The sequence below is a fragment of the Schistocerca gregaria genome, chromosome X (genome assembly GCF_023897955.1).
Source record: "Schistocerca gregaria isolate iqSchGreg1 chromosome X, iqSchGreg1.2, whole genome shotgun sequence".
Taxonomy (NCBI): Eukaryota; Metazoa; Arthropoda; class Insecta; order Orthoptera; family Acrididae; genus Schistocerca; species Schistocerca gregaria.
Window position 1 is genome coordinate 312391114 of NC_064931.1, and position 20157 is coordinate 312411270.

Consider the following 20157-nt stretch of genomic DNA (forward strand, 5'->3'; position numbering starts at 1 on the left):
GCCCCATTCTGCACTCTCAAGATGTCTAATGACTACTGAGGTCGCTGATATGGAGTACCTGGCAGTAGGTGGCAGCACAACGCACCTAATATTGAAAACGTATGTTTTTGATGGTGTCCGGATACCTTTGATCCCATAGTATATTTCCATAAAGAATATATTAATGGAAAACATTGTATTTTGCAGAAAGCGATGTACTAAACATCCGAATATTATTCTCAAAGAAGGAAATGTACCAACAGGTGCTATTATGGATGTTGCATCATCTGCAGCTCACCAATCATTAGCTGTTTTGTTTCACCACGCCTATTCACATATTTGGTTGCAGCAAACTTCCTCTCATTTTCAAATTCCAAAATCAGATTGAAAATGTATATTGCTCTAAAGAATAGGCAACATGAAATAAAATGCAATTGAATTTGATTCAGAAATTGATGTAATGTTACAAATCACGAGTTCCCATACAAAGAGGCTAGTCTGAAGGAGGTGGTCCAGGGTGTCCAGCGATACTGTTCCTAATTTCAAACTGAAATATATTGAAACCTAAGATCGATAGATGAGTTGTAAATACCGATGATTTTGGGTTTAAAAATTGGTCCAAATGGCTCTAAGCACTATGGGACTTAACATCTAGGTCATCAGCCCCTAGACTTAGAACTACTTAAACCTAACTAACCTAAGGAAATCACACACATCCATTCCCGAGGCAGGATTCGAACCTGCGACCGTAGAAGCAGCGCGGGTCCGGACTGAAGCGCCTAGAACCGCTTGGCCACAGCGGCCGGCGATGATTTTGGGGTTCCGAGAAATTCCCATTTGTGTGAAGTAAAATTACGATATTCTCCCAAAGATAGGTCTACCATTCGCGCTGCGGTATTGAGAAGAGGCGTTATTGACTAATGAACGTTACGTTGTAATTTTGGAACAATTTGTAGCCACACATCTAGTGTTCGCCGAATGGTTTAAGCCGAATAGTTTAAGCAACAAGGGGCCAGGCCACATCATACCGAACGGGTGTTTCACTCTCTTGATGAGTACTTTAGGAATCGTGTCATTGCGTTGAACTGTTGCAAATTTACTCGCGCAGGGGTGGATTGACCCACACATTCGCACGATCTGACTTGTCGTGAGTACTTTTTGTGGGGCACATTGAAAGGCACTGTCTGCCAGAACCATTCCACCACGCTGGACGAGCTTGAACCGGCGATCTACGAGGGCTGTCCAGAAAGTAAGTTACGATTGATCGCAAAATGAATATCACAGTGAAAATCAGAAATGTTTCATTTGTAACAGTTAGCTACACCTTTCAGCTACTTCTCTACGTAGTCGCCGTTCTGACTCAGACATTCGTCGTAGCGTTGTACCAACTTTCCAATGCCCTCACCATAGAAGGCAGCCGCCAGGGTTTTCCGCCAATTCTCTACGCTGGCCTAAAGCTCGTTGTCTGTGCCAAAATGTTGTCTTCATAGACCGCTGTTCGTTTGAGCAGAGATGAAACTCAGTGGGAGACAATTACGGGCTGTATTGTGGGTAACCAAACATTTCCAATTGAAACGATGCAGGAACATCTTCACTGCCCCTGCAGAATGAGGCTGAGAATTGTCTTGAAGAAGAAACCGCACGACAGTTATCTAATGTTGGTTGCATAGCTTCAGGGGAAAATTCTCACCAGACCCTCGTAATTGGCGGGAGACACTATTTTCTATAATATCTTCACGCGCTCACTAAGAGCTCATGAATGAAAAGAGCGACATAATTCTACCTAGAGTCATACTAGAGACACTGCCCAACACATCTTTGCAAAGCTTTATCGGATTTTCATAGTCGTTTCCATTTCGCGACCTATATGGCGTCTGAAGCCACTTCCTCTCAGACACTACAGAAGGTGACGGCAAATTTCACTGTTCGTTTGCGCCACCTCCGTATTGCGAGTGGCGGATATTTCGAAAAGATTGTTATGTGATTGCGGAGAACGCTCTCAGAGGACGAGTTTAAATACAACGCAAGCTGATAATGTACAAGATGCACAGCGTACAGCGCCATCTGTTAGCAGGTTTCCGAACTATTTCGCAACTTTCGTATAAAATTGTTACAGCTTTCACGATAAACGTACGTTTTGTTGTTCTCCTCTGTTGATCTTAGTTTTCGAGATATTGACCTTTGAAATTGGGGACTCCTTCGCTGGACACCCTGTATCGACAATTCTGTAAGCTAAATAGATATTTAGGATCTAAAGCACAAGCTTAGCATTTTTAAACACTTCTTGTATGTTGACTGTCATCTTGTACTTGACCATTGCATTTAGGACACGTATGTGCTGTAAACTGTTACACTGACACACTTTAATAAAGTTCCTTTACGAGAACCTAATCATAGAAAATAAAAACCTTTTGTTAAATATCTATTTTGATGACAATAAATTCAAAGATTAAGACACAAGATATATGTGACACCCTTAAGTAGTATGTATGTCTTACGCTACAAATGCTTAGAATTAATTATAAGCAGATATTTACCACTGTGTACTGTATTGTTTAATAACAGGTACCAAGTTCTGTTTCTGATCTAGTGATAGCTACTGTGCTGTGTGTGTTATAAAAATTAGTGTCAGCAAAATTACAGTTGTGTAACTGAGCTTCTCATCGTTAGTTTCTAACTATATTTCTGATCAGAACGTGAAATGTATTCAGGTCTCATACAAAGTGTATTAAAAATAATGCTGTTGAAATTTATTTGTTCAAACTGATTTTGCAGTGTCACTTTTGTGTTTCAGGTTTCATTACACTGATCGGTATGATGGTAGGAGGTGTTGTCTGGGGCAATTTAGCTGACCGAATGGGACGTCGAAGAACTCTGCTTTCAGCATTAAGTGTTAACGCAGTATTTAGTGTTATTGCTGCATTCATGCCAACATATGGAACTTTTATGACTGCACGCTTCTGTAGTGGTGTAGGGTAAGACGTTTTCTTTTACTCTAATTTTAATTGACATTAAACGCGACAGATGTAAAAAGCTGCGGCTGTTGTTTAATTCATGACTAAGAATTTATGAACAAAATACCTATTTCTAAATCTATCTGTAATATGCAAAGTTCACTCAGACGATTTATAAAATAAATCAGGGGAGCAATCTAAACATATAAGTTTCAACATTCTAGTAGTAAAAGGTATATTTGTGAGTGGTCACTACGGAAACACTGATAATATGCACGTATAGGCTACTGATACTTCTTTTAAGTGATTTAGAACAGTAACCAAAAATATAAATAGAGGAAGCTATATCAATAGTTGAAACTATCTATTGTGATATGAATCCAGTCTTTAATCACTGTGCCCTGATTCTGGGTTTTTACCATATTTTACAAGAACGATGCAGTATGAACTCATTTTATTGTTGCTTAAATACAGTATTTCAAATTAGTATTGACGGTTTTGGTCGTGTCATTCTTCAGTTTCTTCCGTCGTATATATAGACTGAACAGTCCTTGGGTGTACTGCCAGTTCATAGTGAACAATGGTCATAATATTTCGGCGATCAGACACGTCGCCTTCGTCAGGTATGCTGACGAACGGGAATCCTGCTGTTGCATTGTGTGTATTATCATAGAAGCACCACAGCACTTTGCCCATCTGACTTCCAGCGTGGATGAATGACTGATTGAGGACGGTTTTAGTTTTGGTATCTAAATGATTGCATGCGTGACTGTGTGCCTGTGTCTGTATTCCCTAAATTGTTTGGTTAGTGTGGATATTGGTCTCTTATCTGAAGCGTCGAAGTATTGTGCGCCTAACAGAATGGGTAAGATGGTTGGTCGAAGCTGCAGTCCTCTTGTAAAGAGTTTCTGACTTCCTTTTGATGTATGTGAGGGTCGATGTTTCGCCTAAAAAGTATTTAATGATCGTAATTGGTGTGTATCGGTCTGATGGAAGATCCTGTTTTGCAGTGTCTGAAGTTTGGGCGAAAGAAACTGGTATAGGCATGCGCATTCAAATACAGAGATATGTAGAGAGGCTGAATACGGCGCTGCGGTCGGCAGCGCCTATATAAGACAAGTGTCTGGCGCAGTTGTTAGATCGGTTACTGGTGCTACAATGGCTGGCTATCAACATTTAAGAGGAGTCTGAATGTGGTGTTTTAGTTGGCGAAGCATGGGACACAGCATATCCGAGATAGCCATGAAGTGGAGATTTTCCCGTACGAGCATTCACGAGTGTACCGTGAATATCAGGGATCCGGTAAAACATCAAATCTCCGACATCGTTGCGACCGGAAAAAGATCCTGCAAGAACGGGACCAACGACGACTGGAGAGAATCGTTCAACGTGACAGAAGTGCAATCCTTTCGCAAATTGCTGCAAATTTCAATGCTGGGCCATCAACAAGTATCAGCGTGCGATCCATTCAACGAAACATCATCGATATGGGCTTTCGGAGCCAAAGTCCCACTCGTGTACCCTTGATGACTACACGACATACAGCTTTACTCCTCGCCTGAGCCCGCCAACATCGACATTTGACTGTCGATGACCGGAAACATGTTGCCTGGTCGGACGAGTCTCGTTTCAAATTGTATTGAGTGGATGGACGTGTACGGGTATGGAAATAACCTCATGAATCCATGAATTCTGCATGTTGGCTGGTGGATGGCTCATTAATTGTGTGAGGAGTTTGCAGTTGGAGTAATATGGGTGCCTGATACTTCTAGATACGACTCTGACAGGTGACACGTACTAAAGCATCCTGTCTGATCACCTGCATCCATTTATGTCCATTGTGCATCCGACTGACTTGGGCAATTCCAGTAGGACAATGCGAAAACCCACACGTCCAGAATTGCTACAGATTGGCTCTAGGAACACTCTTCTAAGTTTAAACACTTCCGCTGGCCACTAAACTGCCCAAACATGAACATTGTTGAGCATATCTGGGATACCTTGCAACGTGCAGTTCAGAACAGATCTCCACCCCCTCGTACTCTTACGGATTCATGGACATGCCTGCAGGATTCATGTTTTCAGTTCCCTCCAGCACTACTTCAGACATTAGTCGAGTCCATGTCACGTCATGCTGCGGCACGTCTGCGTGCTCGTGGGGGCCCTACACGATCTTAGGCAGGCGTACCAGGTTTTTTCCCCTTTTTTTTCAGTGTAATAACGAAGGGAGGATGACAGCACTGCCTGGTTTTAGTTTTGTTTCACTTCTCAGCTCCCATCGCTTGAGGGGTGGAGATATTGATTGTGCGCAGCGCAGCCTTCACTATGGCCTCACTTCAACTGTTTAGCGAAAGTCAGTCGTTTTTCTAGCTGAAGGCCAAGGTAGACTACTGAGTCGCTCCACTCACCGTTTCTGCCAGCTAAGGGAATCTGCCTTCTTGGATGGATTAGTTTTTTAATGAACATGCATCCTACTTTTTTTGTCTGCAATTAATTTACGTTTCCAGATTTTGCACCAGTTACCGATTTCTTCTAAGTGCTGTTGCAGCTTCCTGACGATGAAGTTAAGGCAGCTGCTACTTTTAAACCGTTGTGCCGTCAGCACACAACGCTCGTTCGTATCCTGCTAGTTTCGGTACATCATTTGAGTCATGTTGAGTTGGCACCCGACTTTCGAGAAATATAGATTTTTTTTTCAGTGTTCTTCATATGTATGCCAAAGTGTTGCAGTTCTCTGTAAAAAAAAATTGAATAGTTCTGCAGAATTTGCGAATGAAACACTATTAATAGGGAACATTTTAAACTTGTACAAAAAGTTAATTGCCAAATTTGAGAAACAAGTAATATTCACAATTTTAAATAGCACCCCAACAGTTCTACAGAAAACCCTAATGACATTTTTTGTGTGCAGATAGTAGTATATAAGATAACTGAAATAATGAGGAACTTATTTTTAAAGTCATGTGAAGCTGGCACCCTATTTTCGAGAAATAAACATTGTTTTCAGAGTACTTGGTAGATATGCTATAGTTCTAGATTCCTCTGTAAAAAATTTCAGTAGTTCTGTAGAATTTTAAGAAAAAATATAGTGACCACGATTCTGAATAGCTGAACAGCTGTGAAGATGGAAACCGATTTTCGAGAAATGTTACTTTTTTTTCAAAGTTCGTTACAGGTATGCTACAGTTCCAGAGTCCTGTGTACAAATTTTGAATAGTTTTGTAGAACTTCGCGAAAAACATTATGATCACATTTCTGAATAGCTGACTACCTATGACGAGAAACACACAATTTGTTCAGAGTTCTTGGTGGATATTCTATAGTTCAAGAGTTCTCTGTACAGAATTTGAGTAGTTCCGCACGACTTCGCGAAGAAAACACTCGTCATCGGGGAAATTTTAATCTTGTAAAAGATTATTTGCCGATTTGTGAAAATTAAATTGTGTTCACAATTGTGAATAGCTCCCCAAGAGTTCTACAGCAAACCTTAACGAAATTTTTTTGTGCAGGTAATAATAGTTCATGAGAACACTACAATAGTGAGAGACCTATTTTCACTACAGAAAATATATGAAATCGCACTAGAGTTCTGATGACAGTTCCGAACACTGTTCTGGAGAGCACCTCAAGTGTTTTATCGAAAAACGTAACATAATTTCTTGCGAAGATCATGGTTTATAATTGCAGTAATGTGGGACCTCCTTTACAAACATATAGCTTTTCAATCGGAAGCTGAGCTGAGTTGCCCTAGTTCCCATCGGTGCATGTAGGTACAAGATGACACACATCGTGTCGACTGTCGTTATATATCCGATTGCTGACAACGTCAGAAATCTAGGTATTTGTCATTTTTTCGTTTAGTTATTGCGTTGTAACACAACAATTTTAATCTAATTCGATATTCTTTGCTATAATTACGTACCAGATTTAAAGACAACTGTCTCTATAACGTTCTTTCACGAATTCCGGTTACTCCACCGTTCGATACATACTGGTATTTTTCAAAATTAAAAAGACATACGTCATTTTTGTTCGCAGAGGAGTTCAGATGCGTCATAGAATTCAAGCACCTTCGGTAGATTCATACGTATAGTGTCGGGTTTGGAAATAAGGATAGGGGTAGGATCTCATTCGCTTAGACTCACGCAGTTACATCAGTTCAAAACGAACACCCTTATTGGAACACCATACAACAGTAGTTGGTAATCGTCAATTCGCAATTCTATGAGAGGGTGAATGCTGTAGTGGATCCCATTTGTAATGCTACAGCTGCCAGAGAGAGCCGTTTGGTGAAGATAGTTCTGGGCCAGATATTTGGAAGCGAAGAGTGAGAGAAAGAGATAGTGGCAGAAATAGAAAGACATATAGAGAGAAAAAGAGAGAAACGGTGGTGGTGATAGGGGGGGGGGGGGGAGGGTTCGGAGCGACATGAAGCACTCTTCTTTGCGTTCACTTCAAGGAGTCCCAGCGCGCGCTTAATAGCCTAAAGTATAAATGTGTTTGTAGACTTAATTAACATTTTAAATGATTTCATTAATGTATTTAAATAACATCTGTTACAACATAGGATTCTTTTATCAGTGACGTTGTTTTACCTTGAGTTAATCAGAATTTGACAAAATTTCAGGTACAGAAATTGACTTAAATGTCAATTTTAATATAATTTTAAATGTGCAGATGCTTTTACGCTCTAGTTGTAAATTTAGGCTTTGAAATGAAAACAAATATCAACTAAAAATTCCAAATCAGTGACAACTAGAAATTTGATTCGGCATTTTTGTTGAAGTTAGTTACCATCTTAGAGGCTAAATTTAAAACTAAAAGGCAAAGTATCGTCCATTTAAAATTATGAAATAAGAATATGAGTTAATTTCCATACCTAAAAGAACAGAGTGAATGTACTGCGGATTGCAGCAATGTGACCAAATATAATGAAAAGTGTAAATATTGCGAGAATCATTTGAAACCCGTTTTCATATGTTAGGAACCTATATTAGTCAGAGAAAAATATAGAATGCAGGTTTGTGGTAACACAGAAATAGAGCTGATTAGTTTAAAAACAATTTCATAGTTGAAAATGAAATCTGATAAGCTTTATTCTTCTCTAAATAACTCTGCCTTACGTAATTTCTGCCACTCATTATACAGCGAACGTTTCCAAGAACTAAGAATATTTGCACATAGTTACGGAAGACTAAGTCTCTCTCAATGCTTTTCATCCATAACACCTATTAAAGGCAAAGCAAAAGTCACGGATAAAATAATCAAATGGTTCAAATGGCTCTGAGCATCATGGGACTTAACATCTATGGTCATCAGTCCCCTAGAACTTAGAACTACTTAAACCTATCTAACCTAAGGACAGCACACAACACCCAGTCATCACAAGGCAGAGAAAATCCCTGACCCCGCCGGGAATCGAACCCGGGAATCCGGGCATAAAATAATCAGATTAATGGTATCTATGGTTCCTGTGCTGTAACAGATATTGTGTAAATATATTTTAAAAATCATTTTAAAATGTTAATTAAGTCTACAATCATATTTTAGGCTACTTCTATCTCTATCTTTATGTCTCACTCTTCGCATCCAAAAATCTGGGCCAGACTTATCTTCACCAAACGACACTTTGGCAGGTATAGCACCATAAGCGGGGTCAACAACAGAACTTACCCTCGCATCGAAGAGATGATTTCTGACTATTGTTGAATGGTGCTCCAAGTGTGTTTTGAACTGACATAAATTAATTGATTTCATTGCATTATTCCAAGGGACCGAAATCCTACACCTATCCCTATTTTCAAACCCCGACACTGAACGTATAAAGGTACAAAGGGTGCTTGAATTGTGTGACGCATCTGAACTCCTCTGCGAAAACAATGACGTATGTCTCGTTAATGTTGGAAAATACCAGTACGTATCGAACACTAAAGTACCCGGAATTCGTGAAAGCACTCTATAGAGACAGCCATCTTCAAATCCGGTACACAGTTGTAGAAAAGAATATCAAATTAAAGTTGTAATACAACGCAATAACTTGACGGAAAAATGACAACTACCTAGACTGCTAACGCTGACAGCAGTCGGATACATAACGGTAGTCCACACGATGTGAGTCGACTTATACCTATATGCAACGATCATAACTAGGGCAACTCAGCTCAGCTTCCGATTGAAAAGCTGCATGTTCGTAATGTGGGTCCCACATTATTGCAGTTATAAACATCGTCTTCACTAGAAATTATGTTTACGTTTTTCGATAAAACACTTGGGGTGCTCTTCAGAACAGTGATCGGAACTTTCATCAGAACTCTAGTGCGATTTCGTATATTTTCTGTAGTGAAAATAGGTCTCTCATTATTGTAATGGTCCCATGAACTACCTGCACAAAAAAATTTCGTTAAGGTTTGCTGTAGAACTTTTGGGGAGCAATTCGGAATAGTGAACACAATTTAATTTTCACAATTCAGCGAATAATCTTTTACAACATTAAAATTTCCCCGATAACGAGTGTTTTCTTCGCGAAGCCGTGCAGAACTAGTCAAATTCTGTACAGAGAACTCTTGAACTATAGAATATCCACCAAGAACTCTGAAAAAATTTGTGTGTTTTTCGAAAGTCCTTCATAGGTTTTCAGCTATTCAGAAATGTGATCATAATTTTTTCCCGAATTTCTACAGAACTATTCAAAACTTGTACAGATATGCTACAGTTAATATAAAATCGGTGGCCACCCCAGTCAGTTATTCAGAATTGTGATCGTAATTTTTTTTCGAAAAATTCTACAGAACTCTTCATTTTTTTACAGAGAACTGCAGGACAATGGCATACCTATCAAGAACTGTGGAAAAATGTACATTTCTCGAAATTTGGGTGCGAACTTCACCAGGCTCATGATTTGTATACAGCGAGTATAGTATTGGGCCCAGAACCGGAGCGGGTGGAACCCCGGCCACGAATTGTGTGACCGTACTAACATATTTGCCGCACCTAAGAAATACTGCTCCTATGCTGCTTTTTCCATCCCTTGCCCTGCATACGTGTTCCACCAGACCCAGGGATTGATGGATGGTACAGTGTTCAGGACGGAAGTCAAACTGTTCAGGGCTGATAATGTTCTGGTCACTCAGGAATTTGGTAAGGTGTCTCAAGTAAACTGGTTAACATAACACAGAATCAGAGATACAGATTTCTCTGTTAAAAAAAAAAATCTAAGAGGACTCTCTACAAAATAGTCTCAGAACTAATGCCAATTTTGTGCTTATACATAATAAATTGGAACTGTGGGTACTATAATAGTGTTGCTAGGAAATGGGCTCTTGATGTTGAGAGACTAAGAGAAATAGGCCACACTATTTTAAGTCAAACGGGAACAACTTGCATTGGATACATTGACAAAATTTCTGGCAGCATAATGAAGTTAGTTGTTCATTGAATTGTTAGCAGTTATATTAAAAGGCTAAAATATTTATTCTAACCTGATATAACAACACTAACCAAAATATTTTATATAAGAATCTTGTCATAAGAAATATTGTTGCCATACTGCCACACACTATCAGAGAAGCATATACACCACATAACGTAAGAAAATGTAGTCACACATGCTTATTCCTTATATTTTATTTTACATAATTAGTACATTATATTATCTTCTCAAGTTACATTTTTAGCATGTTCATAACTTCTGTTTTTCAGGATTGGTGGAGCCATGCCCATAGTTTTTGCTTACTACAGTGAATTTTTGCCAAAATCTGACCGAGGGAAGTGTCTCAGTTGGCTGTTAATTTTCTGGGCACTTGGAGGAATTTTTGTAGCTCTCATTGCCTGGATGAAGATGCCAAGAACAGGTATGAAACTAATTATGGCTCTCATAACTGCAATTCACTTAGTATTATATTATAAATAGGGGCAAGGACATCCAGCTTACCCTTAGCATCCTTGCTCTGCTGGAGGATATGGTTCCTCTGACTGCAATGACATCTGTGATGTACTGACTAATAACAGTCTTTTTGGGTCTGCAGAGAGATCGTGTGATGACATGATACAGACAGTTGCCCATGCATCTCGCTGTTGGAACTGTTCTTAAAACTATAAGACAAAGTTAGGCTGGCAGACAGCATTTAAGTAGAGATAATGGCAAACCATTAATTAAAATATTTTAGATAAGAATCTTGTCACAAGAAATTTTGTTCCCATACTACCACACACTAGCAGAGAAGCATATACATCACATAATGTAAGAAAATGCAGTCCAACATGCTAATTCCTTATATTTTACTTTGCACAATAAGTACGTTATATTAACTTCACAAGTTACATTTTTAGCATGTTCATTATTGCAGAAACATAAAGCATACACATGACATAGTTGCTATAACAAGACACATGTATTTTATTTTATGGCACAAACCAAAGACATAGATATAGTACACAGCAGAGAGATTAATATAAAAATTTCACTTCAACACTTCCCATAAATGTTTATCTTGCTAAATGCAGTACTTACCGCATTCCAACTAATGATCTTAAATATTTAAGCCGGCAATGGTTTGGTGGTAACATCTGCAGTTTGCTGATTGCCTGGTACATGCTCAATGGGTAGCTGGCCTTCTTGAATCTTCTCACAGATGTAGTGCATGTGAACATCAATATACTTTGACCTCTTGTGAAATTCAAGATTTTTGACCAGTTCAATAGCACTTGCATTATCAACAAGAAAAACAGGAACACTCTCCAGTGGTAAAATTTCTTCATAGATAGCCATATTCCTTCTCTTGCCCCTTCACTGGCAGCCACATACTCCGACTCTGTTGTTGACAGTGATATGCAATGTTGCCACCTACTAGCCCAGGTAACCGCTCCTCCACAAAATCTTGCAACCACTCCACTAACTGAGCATCGGGTTGCCGGATCACAGGAATAATCGGCGTCAGTATATGTAAGTAACATTCCTCATAGTGGTGCCATCTGCATTTTTAATGTTTGCTTTGGTAGCGAAAAGTGCAACTACCTCTTCTCGTTTCTACCTCCGACGACTGTCATCAGAAAGTTAACACGTCCATTAAATGTTTTAGCGTTTGTTGATCTTCAGATCTTGCCCACCACGACTGTCGCAGACTTTCATAACTGTCAGTGTGTCAAGTAGTAGCACCATTAACGATGATTCATCAGCTTTCACATTTAGTTGCTGCATTCGAAGAACCAAGTTTTCAAAATGAGCGAGATGTGTCACCATGTCATCGCCTGAACTCATGTAAAAATTGAAGAATTCTGACTCAACAGAATGTGCAGCTTGCTCTGTATTCTGTACAAAGACGGCATGTAGCTTGTCCCACATATCTCGTGCACTCTCATGTGCCACCAACAACGCCATGACTTTTGCTTCTACAGTTCTAACAATAATCTGACTCGCTGCACGATCAGCTTTGTCCCATGTTTTTAGCACAGCATTAAACATATATATTTGTGCCGATGCTGCATCCGCTGGCAAAGCTGCCGGTTTTTCTACGTCACCAATACATACTTCCTATGCGCCGTCTGACGCACGCAATAAATTTCGTACTGAGAACTTCCAAATAGTCCAATTTTCAGCCCCACACAGCTTCTTTATACCATGAAAATCCATTGCATGCCCGTAAAACAGTTCAGATTTACAACTACAAAAATTCCACAAGATAAACGTCCAGCAATTGGTCATGTATATACAATACGAACCGCGCGTAGCACACAACACACGCTAACGCGTTTCTGGAGTCACGAAACTTAAAACTGCGATACCCAATTCCTTTCTTGAATCGTGTACGGGGCCCATAACCTATTACAGAAACTTCAAGAAAGAACTAAAGGGCACAACATAAAGCATATGCACGACACAGTTGCTATAACAAGACACATGTATTTTATTTTATGACACCAACCAGAGACGTAGATATACCGTAAAATGGGGTAAAGCGGATCAAAAATTGATCTTTTTTTCTTAAGAAAAGAGGATTAAATGATTAATGAGAATCTGACAAAAGTTTGTCAGGTATTTTACATTTATCATCTTTCAGATTCCACTAACATATTTTTACAGAACATGGTTACCAAGAGAAAAATTATGAAATTCTGATCCACTTTAGCCCACTTCTTGGGCTTTTCATAGTTAAACCACTTTACCCCATTCAAGATGGAAAGTGGACCACTGTATGTCTCTTTACATGAAATAATGGTGTGCAGTAGTATACGTTTTTAAAAAAGACATTTAATATCAAAATTACGATTAAAAATATAGTTGAATGAGTAATACTTTTAAGAACTTGAACACAAAACCAACATCATAGAAATGTGTTCATATCACATATGGCAAATATATCTACTCCACACTGTTCACGTTAATGTCTGAGACTGCATACCGACCCCTCCTTAGATCTTTCACCTTTACTTTACAAATAATGTTTGATGAGGAAACTGTTTGAATGTCAGCAACATCAGGATACACAAAATGTGTCTGTTTTTTGCCACCTCTTTTCCTTAAAAAACTTACCATAGCAGTGTCTTTATCTTCTTCCATAATTTTTCCTACATAACATCTAGCACCTTTTTTAGTATTGAATGAAACGAGGACATGATCACCTTTCTCATAATGCATTTCAGAAAATCCGCTCCCTTGTGCTTCCATGACATCCCCCATATCAGCATCATTAATTGTTCTCTCTGCCTCATTTGTAACAATCAAATCTTTCCATTGGACACTTTTTCCTGGCAAAATGTTGAGTCATTTCCCAACTTTACAACAGCTTGCTGGTATTTCACTTTCACCAGTTTTCTTCAAGTGCTCAATAAGTGAGTCTGTCCAAGACTTTTCCGCACCTGCAGTGAGTGTTCTACATGTTTGAGGCAGTTTGCTCAGAACTTTCTGTGGATATAGAGGGACTATGCCACGAGCTTTAAAACACGATTTCACATTCTCTGCTGAAGTAGAATTTATGGCTTCAAATGTAGTTTTCAGCAATCTAGGAAATTCTGTTTTAGGAACTGGTCCCCTGTTTTTCATCTTCTACACACCAAGAACTTTTCGCCATGCTCTCTTCAAAGGACGAAAACATGCCACATCCAGAGTCTGGCATATGTGAGTTGAGTTAGGTGGAAGTAAGACAAAATGAATGTTGCTTGCTTCACAATCTTGGATAACTTGTAATGTTAAATGACTTGAGAGAGTGTCAACAATAAGCACTTTCGGACGATCAAGCCTCCTGAAGTATGGCATAATTATTGTGGACAACCACTGACAGGAAATGTCTGAATAAAACCATCCACTGGAGTTTTGGTTGTATGCAGCACCATTAGTAATCTGCCACAGGTTTCATTCCATTCTTTCCAGAATTCGTAGATGTTATTTCCTACAGATTGGTGTTTGTGACTGAGTTGGGTACAGCAGTCTTCCAGTAGTGCTGTAGTGATAAAAATTTTGTACTCTTTGCAGAATGTGCACTTTTCAAGTTATATTTAAAACAGCATCACTTTCTGTTGTTGAAAGCATGTTTGTGTTGATGCTAATGTTGGGAATGTTGATGCTGCTTCCACTGAGGAAGTTTCTGGCACTTTCTCTGCAGGTGCTGATGTTCCTCCTAATTCCACTCATATAACTGCAGTTGTTGTATCACTGCTGCTAGAAATATAGGAACTGGTAGAAAAATTAACTGTCAGGAAAACTAATTTTCACAAAATCATCTAAATGGAATATTTTGTGAGAAAAAGAGGATATTTGTACCACATTTGTATTGGTTTCTTTCTACGTAAATTAAGTTGGCTTTCAAAACTTCCTTGATTTAGATCGTATAATCCATAATGTGTTCTTTGTAAAGAACAGCTACTACCATTAGTATTTTATTTTGATTAAGGCGAATTGCAAATCATGAGGTACTTTTTAAACTCATACCTGTATAGACCACTGTCTTAACACTTCAAAATTGTTGTAGTTTCAGTCCTGTAAAGTTTCCTGCAGGTAAAAATTTTGTTTCATGAATCAAGATGTTCCAGGCTTTGCTGATGACATATAGGTTGTATACTTTGTCTTCCATGACTGTAAGCTTAGACGCTAACTTCATTTTATACACAAATTCAACACCTTAACCATTCAGTATTGAGTTTCGTTCTAACTTTCACAATGCATTTTGGTGAGTACTCTTCTTCTTCATGTCGCATATTCTTCACTATTCCATTTCTGATATTTTCTATTACATCACTTTTATACAAAAATATTAACAAAATATTTACAAAGGTAAGTTTCATAAGCAACTGGCTTCACTTACTACATTCATTGGTACAGTGTATATAGAATAATAGATAAGAAACGTATGTATTTATTTTTCAGTTGAATGTAAGTGTTAAAATATGTTCATATATTTCATGATTTCCTCAGATTTCTTTCTCAATGTGTATCTATTCAGCTTTGTGTTTTGGTTTTATTTTTCCTTTCTCAGCCTTTTACATAAAGGTTAGCATTTTACTTCTCTTCAAGTCCTCCAAATTGTGTTCACTCTCATATAGCAGTTTCTGTTATTAATCAACAAACAACATTTTTCATTTGTATTAATTGTTTCAGGTGTTGATGTAGTCATGGAAAATAAGGAACATTTCAGTGCTTGGCACCAGTTTTTGTTGATTTGTGCCCTACCATCTCTAGCTGCTATAATAGGCCTGAGTTTTGTCCCTGAATCACCACGTTATCTTTTGGAAGCTGGCAGAGAAGTTGAAGCTATGATGGTGTATCAGGTACTTATTACAGTCTTAAAGAATTATACTGGCTCTGAGACTTATTCTAAGCAAAAAACAGAACAGTATGTAATCTGTACTGACATTTTGTTTCTAAAACTTCATTTGCATTCAGTCACATCACAAAATTTGGTTTCTTTTCCACCTTAATATGATAACAATGCTTGTTAAATTAGCTTGAATGCAGTTCTCATACTTTCTTGTTTCAGCGTATCTACAAAACAAACAATATGCACAACCCAGCAGCTCATGCTCAGTATCAGCTGTCAGAACTAGAACTCCCCAGCAAAAGGCCATCAGGACGAGGCCTGTCATCTCCTCCTTCACCTGGGAAATCTGTGTTAGCTGATATGACATACAGCATTGAAACAGTGAGTTCACTGAAAAAAATAGAAAAAATATATTTTTAATTTAAATAGTGAAATGTGTGATGATAACTAATGTGGAGTGATAGGCAGTAGATAGTTTGTAGATAGCAGCATCTATTCTCCAAAATCTATGTTATGGCATGTGGTGGTAACTACTTTCTGTGCCACTGTTTTCCCTCCCACCCAGTTCTATTTACAAATGCTTGCATTTCCAAGAGAATTTAGCATTGTAATCAGAATAGCACAGGCACTGCAATATTATATTTATCTACCGATAGTAAGAAAGTAGCTGTGAAGAACAGTATCTGACCTGTAAGGGAATATACATAATGGATGTTGGAGTACAGGTCATAAATGCATGGTTGACGACATATGGAAGTTTAGGTCTGGCCATGAGTCATGCACGGATAGCCAAGTGGTAAGGTGACCACTCGTGATATGCGGGAAATCCAGATTCGAATCCTGGTCCGGAATAAATTTTCATTGTCGTCGTTCCATTCTACAGCTGATGGTAGTCCTTATTTGCAATTACGAATTAATTGATGTGTTTCATAGTGGCTGTGGTTGCCACAGTGCCTGTTCCTGTGGGCATGCTTGCATGTCCAAAGGAACTTTGCATCATAATTAGAATAACACAGGCACTGCAGTATTGTATGTCAGTAATGACCTCACACTGACTAATTAATCCCATAATGAAAGGCTCTACTCTTTGTTGGCTATCCTCTGTTTCTTCTGTTAATCCAATGAAGGGTTCCAGACTCAAAACTTGACTAAATTGTTGTGAATTGAGATGGGTTTGGAGAGACAAAGGAGGGAAGGGAAGGCATGTGGGTGAGGCTGGAGGAATTGGATGTGGATCAAGGACTAGTGGAAACTGATACAAGTGTGATTGAAGATTTAAAGTAAGTGCTGTAAAGACAGCTGGGTTGTTATCATCTAAAAAGTTCAAATGAACTGGAATTAGTGGGATGATGGGGGGAAGATAAGAAGGCTCAGTTGACATGGATTGCAACATGGTCATCGAAGGCAAACAACTTATAGTTATCAGCATACTCTGCATCTGGGTTATCACCTTTTTCTTGGGCAAAATTTTGCGTGCTTACATATTTGGGTACTGAGCTGGCTAGTGGTCATTCCCACATAAAGGTCTGCGTAGAAGTTTCAATGGAGCTGGTGTATGACATTGCCACTTTCACAGGTGGTGTAGGATATGTTTTTCACAGGGCTATGATCAATGTACTTAGGAATAGTAGGAATAGGGGATGGACATGTATAAGGATGATTGATGGTATTTTGTATATTGGGTGGGTGGTGTATTGCCACTCTGAAAGAGGTGGGAATGCTTCTGGAAAGAATGTTCCTCATTTCACAGTTCATTGGAGTAGAGTTGAAACTTTGGATAAGGATGTTGTTAAGCTATTCAACCTGAGTTACTACAGAATAATGTAGGGGAGATGAAGGTGTTCCTTTGTGTTTGGTTAGAGGAGATGCTTGGAGAATTAGAAGAGTGTCTATGTGTGTGTGACTGAGTGGGTGTGTGAGTGAGGAAGAGAGAGAGAGAGAGAGAGAGAGAGAGAGAGAGAGAGAGAGAGAGAGAGAGAATGCTGCTTGGAAGATTCATTTGGGAGCTGTCTGTAATGTGAAGATCTTCAGTATACTGCACAACAGCTGAACCACCCAACGTTGAATACACTATACAGACGAGGCCCTTTAGTGTTTAAGGAACTACAACTGTTGAAGCACAGTTATAGCTACCAGAGGAAGTAGCTACTCAGGTATGTGAGTTCATTTGGAGTGAAAGAAAGCTCATAGTGGTATTTTTTTTTAAGTCTAGGTAATAGTCTGAGGTCCTCTAATAAATGCTCACTCGTGAACACACTGAGTGAAATATGATTGTGTATAAAGTAAAAGCACTTTGAGTGTCATCATTACCAGAGCATTCATAACAAAATCCCTGCATTTACCATCATATGGTGCATTTACCACCAAAGAAAGTTGTCTCATTTAAATTGTACTTGGAATCAAAAGCAGGGTTGAACCCTTACTAGAAACCTTCAAAATATTTTAAAAGACATGAAATGTACATCAAAAAGTGAGATAAGACATCATAGGAGAGAGAGTGTTCATTGCAATCAACAGAAATATTATTTCTATTGAGGTTGAAATTGAGTCTGACTGTGAAGTTGTCTGGACACAAGTAAATGGTACTCATGAACTCAAATAAAACATTTGATGTTTCTACCAGGTACCTGATTCTACTGTAACAGTTGTAGAATCATTCAGATAACTCATGTGCTCTGCAGTGCAAAAGAACACTGATCATGTTGTATTAGTTGGAGGCAGTTTTAACCTACCAGCTGTACACTGGTATGTCAATGGATCTATGTATTCAATGCAGCACAGAAGTTCTGAACACTTTCTTCAAAAACTGTCTTGAACAACTATTTTAACAACCCACTCACAATGGAAATATTTTAGACCTTGTATCTACAAACAAGCCTGATCTTATTGACAATGTCAGTATAAAGGCAGAGATTACTGATCACAATTTCCTCATAATCATGATGGTTACAAAATTTAATATATCAGTGAAGAAGACTAGAAGAGTTTTTATGCTATAAAGCACAGATAAGCAGCTGTTAGCATCCTACTTAGACAATGAATGAACATCATTTAGTTCACTATGATGGATGTAGGGGAGCTATGGGCAAAGTTTAAAGTAATTGTGAATTACACGTTTGAGAAGTACATTCATTATCGATGAAAAAACCCACTGTGGTTTAATAATAATACTGTTAACTATTCTCAGTTTTTAAAAAAATTGAAAAAAAGGCAGGTATGTCAACAGGCAAAAGTTAGGAGAAACTTGAGATCAATGTGCAAAGCATACAAAAACTTCCACTGTTATACCAAAATCTATGTAATAGTGTCTAGAAAATTAAAATTAGGCTGCTTTATCATAACATTAAGGGGCTAAAAAAAAGATAGGAGAGCATGTATCATGGATAGAAGACGTGTAAATTCTGATATAATACAGTTCTAGACTTGCAACGAAAAGGGGTGCAGAAGTTAAATATTAAGGATTATACACTAACATCATTCTTCTATAGATTTGACATTGGAAAACACATATAAGAGTTGCACACATAGTCAGACATAATGAAACAAACAATTTTTGTTGTTGAAGGCATGTGCTTGTGACTTGTCCCCTCTAGGTCAGCTACCTATGAGAAATCTAGATGTGATACTGAGCTACCTCTCAGGCAAGAAGAAACAGATAATTTAAAAACAAAGGGAGTCACAGCTAAAATAGTTATACATAACTGATTGACCAATTCATACAGTATATTAGGTGTATAGATACAGCTGTTAACATTATTAAAATATAAAACTCAATGAAAAGTCAAGAGTCCACAGTAGCTGTTTTTATTGAAGTCAATTAGAGACTCTCACAACCAGTTTCACAACTTTTAAGTTGCATCTTGTGATGTGTATAATGGTATGTCATATGGTATATGGAGATGTTACAGAATGCTGCAAAGTAGCACTTGGCATGGCTGGGCAAATTTCTCAATCTTCAATTGCTGCAACCGTTATCAATGATGAATTTACAATCTGTGTTAAAATCATGAAATGTCTTTACATTACCAAATAAATATATCCCATGGGCTTACGTCAAGCAATGGACGATGCCATTTGTAAATGTTATCCAGGAAATCCACAGTGTGTTGCCGGAGTTTTATATTTTAATAATTTTAACACTTGTGTATATAAACCCAGTATGCTGTATGAATTGGTCAATCAATGATGTATAAGAAGAAACAGTTAATAATTTGTGGAGATTTCAGTCTAGGTTTCTTCAAAGGCAGAGACAGTAAACATGAACTGGAATCGTTCTTTGTGTGTTTCAATCTAATTTCAATAGTTAATTTTCCAAATCACCTGCAGAAAGATAGCAGGACCCAGATTGATAACATGTTTATAGATATCACTCAAGCTGAAACAATTAATGTGTATGCAACTGTGAATGGACTATCTGATCATGGTGCACAATTAATGGAAATAATACCTCACAGCTCAGAGGCAGGCTCACACAA

General features: G+C 38.3%; 1 protein-coding gene across 2 annotated transcripts in view; it reads left to right on the forward strand.

Annotated features, from left to right (window-relative positions):
• Positions 1 to 20157, forward strand: part of LOC126298917 (synaptic vesicle glycoprotein 2B-like) — a 225480-nt gene that overhangs the window by 135505 nt on the left and 69818 nt on the right. For both annotated transcript variants that reach the window (XM_049990457.1, XM_049990458.1), the window contains exons 4-7: positions 2774 to 2954; positions 10632 to 10783; positions 15523 to 15692; positions 15902 to 16063. In XM_049990457.1, the coding sequence (XP_049846414.1) occupies positions 2774 to 2954; positions 10632 to 10783; positions 15523 to 15692; positions 15902 to 16063 (665 nt within the window). The remainder of the gene's footprint in view (positions 1 to 2773; positions 2955 to 10631; positions 10784 to 15522; positions 15693 to 15901; positions 16064 to 20157) is intronic.